Raw genomic sequence first — 13,832 nt, 5'->3', positions numbered from 1 at the left:
CTCTCTGCAGCTGGATTTTCCCGCTGTTTTGTGGGAGTTGCTGTTAGTGTTCCCTGCTAAGCCTTGGCATGTCAGTGAGAGGAAGGGAAAGGCGAGGCCACGCTCCAAGCTGCCTGGTCCCCTCAGCGGTTCTGCGTATAGTCCCAGCCTCAAGTAACAACGTGACATGGCTCTTCTTTTCTGCCACCTGTCAGAATCAGGACATTCCATATAAAGTGAATAAATAACTTTTGCTAACGAGAAGGGAAGATGCTGTTAAGATATTCATTCTCAACTCTATTGCTTCTTCCCTGTGAATGTCTCTTAGTTACCTGGAAATAACTATTTCTACTTGCCATTGTGCCATCTGTTTAGACTACACTCTGCATGTCTTGCTATGTGTTTGAATAGTGCTTAGTGCAAGTCAAGTCTTGACCTCACCTGAGACCACCAGCCACTTCTACAGAAAGATAAATGCATAATTATGAGCGATACTTGGAGCTTCAATGGGAAAAAAATGAGACAGGCAAGACTGGAGACAGAAAAATAGATAGAATTTACCGAGAACGCAATTAAAAAATGGAAGGTCTTGGAAGAAAGCTGAGGATTAGAAGTATAATACTCATTTCTTCTTCAAGAAACCTATTTGCATTTTCCTCCATCATCATTTTCACAACATAATAAAGGGCACACCAAGCCCTTTTTCAGTTATCTTTACATTGTCCTATTCATACACAATAGCTCCAACTGCTGAACCAAGAGACAAAATAATGCCTGTCGCTAAACAATTGACTTCAGCGGGAGTTTCACTATTGTCTTTAATGCTAACGGTATAACACAACTTCTAGAAAGTAATTTGCTGGATAGTTTTGATTACTACTGAAAATCATTGCCTAGCAAGGAAAATAGGATAATTTATATTTTTAACTAGTCGTGTTCATTGGCACAGGAATCACTTGAAGCATGCCATGGCAACAGTAGCTGTAGTGAATGAAAGAAAAATTAGAATCCTGCTATTGCAAGTTATTTTTTACTTTCTTCTACCAGAAAACAAATATAGTAAAAATATGAGAAATTCTCTACTTACAGACACATAGCTGGCATTAATGTAGTCAGATCCAGGAATCCCAGCATCAGGCATCAGCTTTACTCTGTTGTTATTATCTATGATGGAAATAAAGTCTAGTTAACTAAAAGATTTGTTCAAAAACCATAGATACATGTAACAAGTGTTCCTAGAGTGCTAAGAAATCATAAGTAATGTTATTGTTGTTAATCTATCAATATTTGACATCGTTGAACGCTAATTATAAAGGCAATTCAACCAATTTCCATTACCGAATGGTTATCCTTTAATGTTCCAGACATATTTTAATATAATACTTTCTTATTAAAATGGTGAACATGCCCAACCCTCAAATTTGACGTACGTATGGGAGGATCCTCTGCCTCAAGGTAGCCAGTGTAGTTTAAGCCATGCTGCTCTGGCACAGACAACCCCCGTGTGAATCAGACAGCAGGGTCAGGGCGCTGACGGTCTTTCCTGTGTACTTGCTGTCCAGGTCACAGCTTTGAGCCAGATCCTGGAACCTTTACATACTTTTACTTCCTTAACATAAGGTAAGCTCATTGTTACAGAAAAAATAAAATGATTGAGGGTTTCCGATTTGGGCCCACAGCATGCACGCGGAAATTACAAAAACCAGGCAAGATGTGAATATGTAAATGCTGAAAACAAACATTCCAAATTTTGTTGTTTGGTCCTCGACTTAGAAAAACAGAAAAATAGAAGAAAAATAGAATACAAATAGAATACAAAGTTAAAGATCTATGAAACTCATCTGTTTATATTTCATTGTGTGTCACAAATATCATTTTTTTAGTGACTGTAGCTTAGAGTATGTCTTGAACAAGGCAGTAGATAGCAGGAACAGCTGCTCTGAAAAGTTAATAGCACAGAATGTAGCATTATTAACCAAGGAATGCCATGCTCCCCATCTCACATCACAGCTAATGCCTAAAATAATAATGACATTTCTTGTCTTATTAACTGAAAAATGAAGCAGTGTTGAGTACAGAGAGACAGACTCCTGTCTCCTGTGATAAAATCTAGCCTTGGCTTATAAGTTATCATACAGTCACTCTGATCTTCTGTGGGACCTTTGCAGCACATGTACACATATCCACGACAAAGCATACCCAGGCTCCTGAGGTAGCTGAATGCACAAACATGTGGATTTTATATGTTTAAAAAAAATACTCCCTAAAGGGCAAAAGAAAACCAAGGAAGAATGTTAAAGAGTTTGCTACACGGCTTGAATTACAAAGCTGAGAAACTACTGAGGCTACAGTTTCTTGCACCTGCATATTAAAGCTTGTGAGAGCAGGTTGAAAGCTACTTGCAAATAAGTCTCTAAAAAAACACAATGAAAAGACAGATTCCTTGACAGAAAATTATTTCATAATGTGGACATGACTGTTCTGCCATTTCAAAGACCGATCAAACAGAAACACAGTTGTGTTCCAAATATATGCTGCACTACCGAAAGCAGAGAGCAAAACAGGTATCAGTAAACACACGTACATGGCTTTATGTTTGGGAAACGATTCTTAGACCTGTTCCAAGGCAGATCAGCATCAGTTGAAGCAAGGTCTTCAAGAAACTTGGGGAGTTCCTGCAGGGGAATAAACATTTGTTGGCAAACCTTTGCATTTTACCTTCAGTAAGTATAAAAAATGACACAATCACTCCAGTAAGTGCAAGAATTCTTTAGTTCTGCAACAGAGTGCATTTCTAAGAACAGCTGAAAGCATTACAGAGCATTCCACCTCTCTGTCAACCCCAGTTACACCAGAACCGTTAGCTGCGGCGCTGCAGACAATGCTGTCAAGTTGAACAATTAAAGCTTACATGAACTTTCACCTTTACAAGTCTGGATAAAGTCAGCCCATCACCTTTGGTAGTTCTTTGCTGTCTCTTCATGAAGTTGCACGCTTGGTTACCATGCCCTAATGACTCAGCCTTACTCTTGAATAATGCCTTTTCCTGACTCCTGTAGCTTGGGACAGTTCTTGCCACAGCATGAGAACTGATGAGAATTTAATTGAGACAACTGGCAATTAGCTATTGTTCACGGGACTGCTAGCGAAAGGGGTGGGAAGAGTTATTTTGGGTTGTAGTGCAGTTTCATAACTGGTCATTAGTTCTATTTCTGAAGGGCAGAGATGGATAAATCATTCATATTGAGGAACTTATTTGATGGGGGTGTTTGTGTACATAAATAGGTATATTTTCCAAAGCTGAGTAAAAGAGTGGAAACAACTTCATTACTTGTTAATGGAGAAAAAGTATTAATGTGATGATTTCATAGTGGTGATAAGAGAATAGAAAACTCTTAGAAAAGACAGAATTTAGCCAGAATTTCTAAGTTAATAACCACATTAACTGTAACAGATTTTCCCTTTGACAAATGTTATATGCAAGTCTATTTCAACACCTAGCTAAGATACAAATGAAGAGATCTACCTATTGCTTTGAATGAGTAAAATGCAAAATTTTGCTGCTTGTGCTGAGTAATCCCTTCAAATTTCTCTTTTAATATTAACAATTACTCTCTGGATGGGCTACTTCCAAAAGTGGGGCAGACAGCCCTACTATCAGGTTCCATATTAATTATTTTCAAGTGCTCTTTTGCTCAGGTATATGAGACAATTTTTCTTCTATAAATAAAATCTAATGGGCAACTATTAGCAAATAAATAAATGAGGTAATGAAGAATGGAAAAAAGCAGGAGTATTTTTTATTCCAGTGTTTTTCTTTCATTGTTAATTAAAATATTTTGTCAGCCTTATTTGATGGGTTCAGGTATTAAGAATAATTTAATGTAAGGATTAGCAAAATGGTATAACTTAAAAATTGATGTCATAAACCAAGTCAATAATTCATCTAATCTTATATCCTATTTTGTACAATGGATAACGTTTGACACATAAAAAAGATCTTGAAACCCTTGAACTGTATTATATGCAATATTACCCCATGAGAAATTTCTTTCTTTCACCATCTGACAAAAATCCTATGGCCTCAAGCATGAGGACTACTTCACTCCTATAATTATATCCTCGACAATATAACTGCAGGTGCTTCTGAACAGGAGGGGAAAGATGTTTTCACGATGACAGCAAAGGACTTTCAGGCAAGGGACCTGACTTCTCTTCCAAGCTCTGACACATATTTCCTTGGGAAAAGAGTTAGGAGAAGAATGGCAGAGAACAACTAAGATGCTCATCTCCCTTTGAAAATTAAGAAGGGACTAGATCCCATCCACGCCCTTCAAAATCTCTCTTAATATCTATGCTTCCTAGGGATGAAAAGTCTATGATTATGCCCCTTCTAAAAATAAAGCTTCTGACTTAAAATCACCTTATAAAGAATGGCTGACTTTATATTTACATCCGTACATTAAAGAATTAAAAAGCATGGTTAACCGACATGAAGTAAATACAAAACTAAATGAAGCACTGTAACATACTGTAGAAAAATATCTTTAAAGGCACTCATTATTTTAAAATCTTGTCTTTGAACCAACCTCTGCCATTCCGAAGGCACATTTCTTTAACCTATTCATTTGCCTGTGCCTTTTGTCTCAATAATCCCTTAGAGAAGTAAAGCCACAATCCTACAACTGAACCTAAGGAAAGATCCCTGTTCTCAGACAGACTGACTTCTGCGCATTCCTGTCAGGATTTGATAAGAACAGTAAAACACAGCTAAAGGTGGAGATGTTAAAATTCCTCTCATTCAGAAAGCTGAAACTCTCCCACAAAATTTCAATCATTCAAGTTTGCATGAAGGAAGAACATAGACTAAATGCCTGTGGGGTTTTGCAGGTGTTACAGGTCATGGGATCCCATCTCACAGGCATGTCATGTGAACTTTAACTTTTCCCATTTGCCTTACTCCTCTGTGTCTTAGCTTGCCAGTTGACTAGTATAGAAGTAGCACTGTTGCACAGTACTTTGTAGTAGAGATGAAATGGAGAAGCAGATTATGTTATTTTTGTAATGATGCTTCCATATGTGAACAAGTACTCAAAAGCTGCACACCAATTCTCTGCATCAGTATGGATTTCAGTCTAAATTATTATTTTCAGAGCTGGGGAAAGACTACTTGGATTCCCAGATTCAATTACAAATCATCACAGAAACCATATTTCTTTGCAGGCTCATAAAACTTTGAAATAATTAATTTGCACTTTTTTACTGTAGTACTCTTATGGTACGTGGTGACATTCAGAGGTATTTCACTTTTTTATTCATGAACAGAACTTATTGTAAAATACTTATGGAAGTATTTCTGTTTCAGAAACTTGCCAGTTACTAGAAAAACTTGTTTTCCCAAAGGTATTGAGAGACACATGAATCGTCTGAAAAACTGGAAGTCTGAATATCAGCTAGCTGGTGCCCACCATCAGTTACTGTGGCTCCCTATGGTTTCTTTAAACATGTATTTTCTGACAATAGATGGATCCAGATCCATCCCAAGGTCCAGATTCTCTTCTCATCATGTTTACACACAGGCCATGCTCACATGCGGACCAAGACTGAACCCTAGAGACCTCCAGGCCCAGCAGCTCGGTCAAATCAGCAAATTAGATGAGACCAGGATTGTCCCTAGCTTCCAAGACTGAGTGAAATGAAAAGAGCCACATTTATGTTAGAAAACTCCAAAACAGGTTTGCTGTCTAAAAAACGCCTATTGTAAATGATCCCTAGACTATACCTACCAAAGCATACCTTGGAATTGTCCAGGAAGACCGCTAGTTGAAACAGTCCAAATTACCATATTCACATGTCCAGTTCCTGGTATAATTGCATTTACTAGTACAGACACAGCCAGAGAGCCCAGGCGAGCACATGCTTTTAGTTACGTGCTTCAGACACCATGGTCCATGGGTTTATATTTTGAGCCCATCTCTCCTACACACATTGGAGGAGTCTTGAGTCATTTACGTGAAACTAAAATGATGAATGTGGATGGAAACAATGCAGGTGACGAGGTCTGCTTGGTTTTTGTGTGCATTGTCATTTCTGATGTCATTTCAAGCGCATTGTCAGTCCTATTATTCATTTGACAACAGATACTATAGAATATACTCTCAATCAGGGACCGGACCTATGCTGCAATTCTGCCTGTCCTTGGACAACTCACCTGGGAAGATCTCCCTACACTCTGCAACGTGGAAGCTGAAGCTCAGAGAGAAAAAAAATGGAAGCCCAAATGACATACAAACCTGTTGATATTATAAATTGACTATATAATTTAGTTGAATGAGGCCTCAGCTACTTATATTTCATTAAATTTGAAATGGATTGCCAAGATTTTGATTTGATAAAACACTATTGTTTGAGTTTTGAGGCATTACAGTGCTGTAAGGATTATCCAATGTGGGTCACACCTAAAGAAAGCAACACTAGAAACTACTCAGTGATGAACATTAATATGTGAAAATGTTATTGCTAGTAAAACTTTCATCTGTTCAGTCATGCATAATATAACTATAATCACTCTTGTTCAAGTGAAATAACACTTCTGTTCTTGGAAAAAAAGTTCTCCTTACTTTATTGCTCAGAGAATTTTATGGTGCTTTTTATTATTAAATCCAGACCAATTTTACCTAAGGAGCATAACAAAAAAGCTGTAGGAAATACCATTAATCTTTTCACACTTTTGTTGGTTTTCCCTCAGAGACTGAAATATTATAATCTCACAGAAGAAAAGCCAATTGTTGAGTCTTCATTTTTGTTAATCCAACTGGTAAGCAATTCATGGTAAATCTATAAATCCCAAATAATAAAGTCACTGGAGACTGACAAATTATTTTTGTGAGGGCAAATGACCGTATGTGTTAAAAATGATGATGATAAAGATTCTAGAATAACAAGAAGAGGAGATATTGTTTAGAAAAAAATATGATAGCCGTAAAAATGTTACTTAATGAAAATAGTGAAAACTTTGAGATTTAAATTTGAAAGTATATATGCATTATATTATATGTAATGTATATTTTGAAAGCTGGTCTCTTTTCAGAAAGAAAATCAGGCTTGCTGTGTTCATCTGCTCACATAAGGAGATGGAGGCTATTCACACGGAGGCTATTCTCAAGAGCATGACAAGTATGACCTATTATTTGTAGAGGAAGAAAAAGCAAAGTACCGTGCACAAACTTTTTACTTTACACACTGAAACCTATGAAAGAGAAACATTTCTGAGTTCCATGGCAGTATGACTGGGGCCTGAACCTTTCACAGAATAAATGTCAGCTGTGTTTTTGGGGTCACCATCACTAAGGAAAACGAACTTATTTAAAGCAGTTAAATATAACTGTATATATGTTAGAAAACTATTTCTAAAAAAAACATTCTCAGGTAAACTACATATGCATCACTACACATGTAAAAGCATAAAGATTACAGTGTACTTGCAAAGATCAGAGTCTAAAGAAGATCACCTTTTGCTGTCACTTAGGTGAATAATTCTGATCAGGTTGCAGTGTAGACAGCAGAATCCAAATCAGTGTAATATTACTTTCTAAACATTCAACCTGGTAATTGGGTATTGATTATCAAGGCCAGAGTCCTTCATGGCCTTGCCTGCTTAAAATGGACATGAAATGTGACACATGAAACGACTGAAGGTCTTGCGATGTTGTGACAACTGCTAGCAACATACCGAAAATTCTTCCTGAAACTTTAGGTTGTTGTTTGTGCAAAGCTCTTCAACATGTTGTAGGAAGGATTTCTTGCTTATTGGCCTGAAAGTAATGACAGAAGAATTAGAAACCTATAGGGAATTTCTCTGTCATTCTTTTTATTCTTTTATAACTGCAGTTTATTAATGAACAATGCTTTTCAGATCAATAGAAACAGATACGGATAGGCAGAAAATTATAAATTGCTTACAGCATGCTTATTTGGTTTGTTTTCAGTCACCTAAAATAGAAGCATTTTCTCCCCTTGTTGTTCCCCCTCACCAGATTTTTAACGTTGCTAACGTTAACAGTACTGTAGGGTAGGATTGTTTTTATAGGTAACAGCATTCCAAGGCAAGGTTTCGACATTAATGGAAATTTGTAAAGTTATCATAGCATTCTAAAGTACATAATACTTCTTTGTCGCACAGAAAACATTTTATACATTGCAAGGTTTTAGACATATAAAATATTGCAGTGACCTCATTCTCATAATGACATGGTTTTTAAACCCCGAGGAGTTTAAATATCCCTGTATTACTTCCCAAGCTAAAACACAGACATGCAGACTTCACCCCAGAGAGAGAGAAAGCATTTCTCCAGTTACCATGCAATTAGTCATGCTTTTATGATTTATACGCAGCTTGGAGTTTTTTTCCAATAAACATAGAGGAGGGAACCACACATTGAGACTCACCGATGACCACAATATAAAAATCTTTAATCAACTTACTTACTTGATGGATTTTCTATAACTAAGTAACCTGCAACAGAGATTTTTGTTAAATGTAGCAAGCTGAGAGGTAACCAATATTGTGCATGTATTTTAGATGAAATACTCAAGTAACTAGAGAAACAGATTTATTTCTTTCATGAACTCAAATGCTGTTATATGTCAGATATTTTGGGTGATTGTCTTGCTCTGGTTTTATCTCAGGTATTGGCAGATATGGATATGGTAGATACAGTTTCTATCATTGTCTTCAGATCATTTTACAGTGTTCTGGGCTCATATAGCCCTGGGAAATCCATACTTCCAGCACACCACTTCATATACATTGACAGGCTTCATTTTACACTATGTACTCAACATCATTCTTCTAAGGGCCATTTCAGAGCATAAGGGTAGGATTCACCTGACTGAATACAGACACCTATTTCTGAGCCAGTCCCTCTAGATTCCTTTTATAATCACTAAAGAGAAATAGGTGTGATTTCATCTCATTTAAAGCAGATATCTAAAATAAGTCACCGATGAATCATGCTACTGGTGTGCCTCTACAGAAACCAAACAGCTATGGCTGTTTTTCTAAAGATTTTAAAAATAAACGCCTGTTTCCACGTTCATTTTACATGTTCACTGCTCTTTCTGGTACATGGCAAATTTAGAAACTGTGCTACTTATTAAATCTTTAACTCGATCCCACAGCAGGTTCATGAAGATGTTACATGAGCATCTATACTCAGGGGACCTCCAGATGGCCTTGAAACTTGGTCATCACCATCACCTCTGAACACATTTTAAGAGTGTCTCAGCGTTATGGATTGAGAAGCCAAACATTGGGCGCTCAGACTCACAAAGCTTGTCTAAAAGACCAAGCCAAAAAGTTTGAAGCAACACAGTTTAAAAGACAACGTGCCCCTTCAAAAAAGCTGTAAGTATACCTTCGTATATTCTTACGTACAAATACTACAAAAACTATTCTATAATACAAACACAGATATCTACTGCTGTCATAATTTTAGTAGAAAAGACAACAATTTGCTTTAAAAATATTTTGGTTTATGAAGTTATACTTAAATATTTAAATTTTAAATTAGATAATAAAGTGAGATTAATACAACTGTTGAATAATTTGTTATTAAGTATCAGAGAAGCTAATTTCAAAGCTACTACAGAGGCTTTGTGACACATACTTTGTTAGGACAGTTCTCTTCAAACAAAACACACTGGCTATGAAAGCCTTGGGTCAGTCTCACTGGAGTGAAAACAAATGTAAGAAGTCACAGAAAAAAGGCTCAAACACAAAGTGCTTACTAGGACTGAAGGAGAGCTTTAGAATGAAAAAGAAGGCAATAAGATGACAGAATCTTCAGAATGTTTAGACATCTAGCTAGTGCTTATCGTATCACTTATGCTCACATTACGTGGCAGATGAAACTACCATCTAGTAATATTGGCACCATTATAGAGCTAAAATCTCCTAAAGAAAAAGTATTCTCAGTAGCTGTGCCAATGTACTGCACGCAAATAGATTTGTCTTCGAGCAGAGAGTAAACTTTTTTTAGGCTTTTTTCAGGACAAAGTTATAAGCAGTCTCTGCAAGGAAATCACACATTTGTTTTTCCTTCGAATTCACCTGTCTTCACCATAGAACAACAGAAAAAAAGTCATCTCCCAGTTGACATCTCAGTAAGTTTTTGAATACTGTTGGCTTTTCTCCTCTTGAACTGATAGCAATTAGGGGCTTACTGCACCTAATTTACAGTAAGCAAATGCAGTTTGGTGATTAGGGAGTAAAAACTACATCTATGCTGCACATAAGCAACCTGGGTATGTCATTTAGTGCTTCAGTGCTGAAGGTACGTGGATCCAACAGCAAAGAACAGAGGAGACAAGCAGGAGCATTAACACTATCGTACTCAACAGTATTTCATTTTTTACTTTCACTCAAAGCAGGGACGTCAAGCACTGATATAGCTCAGGAAATAAACTAAACACTTAGTGGTACATATGTTGCTTTCTAGTTAATTTTTAATATTAATAACAGGTGGGGTTTTTTAAGGCATAATCATATATTATCTTTCACAAGCAGTAAACATTTTCAAAGGAGTAAGGCACCTACAGATTGACACTTGAACCTCTCTGTGGGCATTTTAGTGAAGAACTTGATTTTTAGAACTACTGACTCTCACACTTCTGTTGGTAGCAAGTGCACATTGCAGTGGCTTGGCAGCTCAGAAAATAAGATGATCTAATTTAAATGCTTATATGAGAATTAATGTCTAACTCGAAGGCTGTGGCAAAGATGTTGGCTTTGTTGCATAAGAATCTTCAGAAGGGATGAATTTTGTATGCTCACTAAAGACTTACAGCTATGCTCAGTTTCAGCATTGTCATACTGCAAAAATTTTTTTTCAAGTCTCTTGACTTGGAATATGTGCTAATAATCTTTCTTCAATGAACTAATACTCTACCACCTGTAATCTTGTTCTCCACATTTCCCAGTCTTTTGTATAAAGCATGAGAATTTAGGTATCGCTAGATCTTGATGAGCACAACTTAGAATCAAACCATGAAGTTGCAAATTTCCCTATTTCAGCTGGACAATTCCAGATTCCCACTTGTCTGACTTTGAAACTAGGAAAGAAAAACATTCTCTAAGATAAAGAATGCTTTATTGCCTTAAATCTGATTTTCTTTTAAAACAGTGTATTGTTTCATGTGTGGGATATTTTTGAGGTCTATCAAAAATCTGAATCCCACTCAGATTACTTATGATAGAGCTAGAAAGAAGCCATTTATTTGTGTTGGCAGTGGTAACTGAAGACCATATTGTCACACAGACTCGGCTTTCTCTCTGGGTCAATCAACTGAAATCCACAGGGAATTAAAACTTCGTCCAAATAGAAAACAAAAGAAATGAGTATGTAGGCAAAAGGCTTAACTCATAAGCACCATTGATGCTTCCTAGGAACAACGGAGGAACTAATTTTTAGCAAGTTAATTGAAAGCAATATGGAGCTTAACCCTTCCTAAATATTAAAGGCCTAAGGAAAGAGAACACATGGTCATTTCTTCCATTGTACCAGGACACGTACATTCATAAACCTTGTGCTCCTGGGATATAAAGCTCAGGAAGCCTGGTTTTGATAGTTGATTACTAAAGGGAAACTTGTTGAAGAAAAAGGCAAGGCAGGAGCCATGCCTATCCCCACTCAAAGAAAGAAGAAACAGGCTGGTCTAGAGAAAGTAACGTGCGTGCAGAAGTGTTACCTCGAATATAGACATCTACTGAATGCACAATACATAGGAAAGGCAAGATCAGACAATAATTTTATATACAATACTTTTCCATAAAGAGTTCTGATTACCTGGTATTTGCAAGGGTTACAGTGTCTGTAATTCAGAAATATTTCTTCTGAATCTGTGCCCCATTTCATTTGCTTGACAATCTGTTTCACACAGAATGAAACAAAAGTCTCAAAGCGTCCACCATAAGGTGTAACTTCTCAAGGAAAGATCTTAAGAAACGGAGGCCTACATGGCTTTAACCTTGCTGCATAAACTACTGCAAAAGTAGGGTGCCAGAGAAGAAGTCTCCAAGGTGACCACCTGGAACAGGGAACAGTTACTTGTCCCTCGCCAAACCTGGTGCACCCTGAAAATTTAGTGACAGAATCTATTCACAGCAGATGAATGTCTGCTTTGAAAAAGTGACTTTTTCCAGTCTTTGACTTGAGGCTCCAGTATACGTATATTCGGTGTGTTTAATGAACCAATGTTTAATTCAGCTTAGGCTGATGGGCCATATAGCTTTTAAAAAGGGTTATTTTTTTTTCTGTTACTGCATGTCTCATACCATCTCCACCATCATGGAGATCAACATTCAAAGTTAACATTTTGGCTTCACAAAGCGGATCTTATTTTCCACTGAATTCAGTAAGACTTAATTCTCTACATGTGCTCTGAAACTACATCCCATTAATTAATTGCCTAGCAAAGACTTGCTGCAAGATGGTGTATATGTATTAGCTAGTGTTAGTAATTTTCAGACACTGAAGTTTTCTAAGTAAATTTTTTTCTGATGACCATTATGTTAAAAAGTTACTACTGGGAACTGAGAAATCTCCTGATTTGAAAAAAATGTTGACCAAAATAAAAAGTTTCAAAATTGGCAAAATGGGATACTTCGCAATTTTAAATTTGATGGTTTTTCTGCTTAAGCTGTCTCTTCTAATGCAAAATAATTCATAGTAAAAATGTTATAAAAATGTGTTAAATAAAATGGGTTTTATTAACCTATACAGAACATTTGCTAAGTTTTGGTTCCTTAAACTTTTCAAGCTTTTGAATTTTTCGTCTGCTACATTTCCAGTCATATTCTTACAGAACAGAAAAATCTTTTCCTACTTCTTTTTATTTCTCATGTGATACCAGCTACACAAATTTTCTGAGAATATGAGCCAAGATCATAGGCCACGATCCACTAAGTATGAGAGAATGTCTGAAGGGACAATGTATGAGAGACAGTCAAGAGCAATCTCATGGAGCAGGCTAGAGTATCTTGATTCTGTGGATGAACTGTGTCAGCTGCAAGTCCATGCCTTTACTGATTTATAGTAGTTAACGTGATAAATAATATACTGGCTGAGAAATGACAAGACACCTGGTTTCCAAAGCATCTCCTTCAAATGAGCACTGAATGGGATGACTAGTACGTGCAGAAAAAAATCTATACTGCTCTTCTATCACCTAAGACTTTCACACAAACTCCCCATCAACCTTTCAGGGTAAAAAGTATACTTAGTTGGCCTGGATTTCAGATGATTTACTGCTATCCAAGAAATACAAACAAGCCAGCCTGGAAAAGGAGCCTGCCCATCTATGCTATCCTCATACAAGTACAAGATGCCATGAACTGAAACCAGCATTCTGCAACACAGCAAGCTTTTCAAACACAGCTGAGACAGCTGACTAAATGCAGCCAACGTACGGCAGTGGGTTATGCAGATGCAGTCATGCATGGTCCCGTTCCAAATGCACGGTGAATTTGTAAAGGTTGCGCTGTAGTCATCAACAGGTAATCCAATAGTTTAACATGCTAACATGTCACTGCTTTAACCACAAGTCATGAGAATGGTAAGGACAACTCAGGAACTGGGACGGTGGTTGGTTTCTACATAACTATTCCCCAAAGCCAACAGGTGCAAAAGTTCTTTTGTGGTGCAACTGTGGAAGTCTGAAAAGAGGCAGCAAGGATATTTTGGACATTAGGTTCTGCTGTAAGCTGCCTTGGTGCACGCTGCCATGCTTCCATCAGCTTCTTGTTATAACTCATCATTACTGGGAAGGATGTATCTATGTGAAAGACAGCATTA

General features: G+C 37.0%; 1 protein-coding gene across 1 annotated transcript in view; it reads right to left on the bottom strand.

Moving 5' to 3' along the window:
* Positions 1-13,832, bottom strand: part of PTPRQ (protein tyrosine phosphatase receptor type Q) — a 110,457-nt gene that overhangs the window by 10,374 nt on the left and 86,251 nt on the right. Inside the window, exons 36-39 of the mRNA XM_074599951.1 lie at positions 8,468-8,494; positions 7,712-7,793; positions 2,564-2,654; positions 1,067-1,143 (exon numbers count right to left, since the gene is read on the bottom strand). Of these exons, the coding sequence (XP_074456052.1) occupies positions 1,067-1,143; positions 2,564-2,654; positions 7,712-7,793; positions 8,468-8,494 (277 nt within the window). The remainder of the gene's footprint in view (positions 1-1,066; positions 1,144-2,563; positions 2,655-7,711; positions 7,794-8,467; positions 8,495-13,832) is intronic.

Source organism: Larus michahellis, chromosome 1, assembly GCF_964199755.1.
Source record: "Larus michahellis chromosome 1, bLarMic1.1, whole genome shotgun sequence".
Classification (NCBI taxonomy): Eukaryota; Metazoa; Chordata; class Aves; order Charadriiformes; family Laridae; genus Larus; species Larus michahellis.
This window is presented reverse-complemented; position numbering and strand designations above follow the sequence as displayed.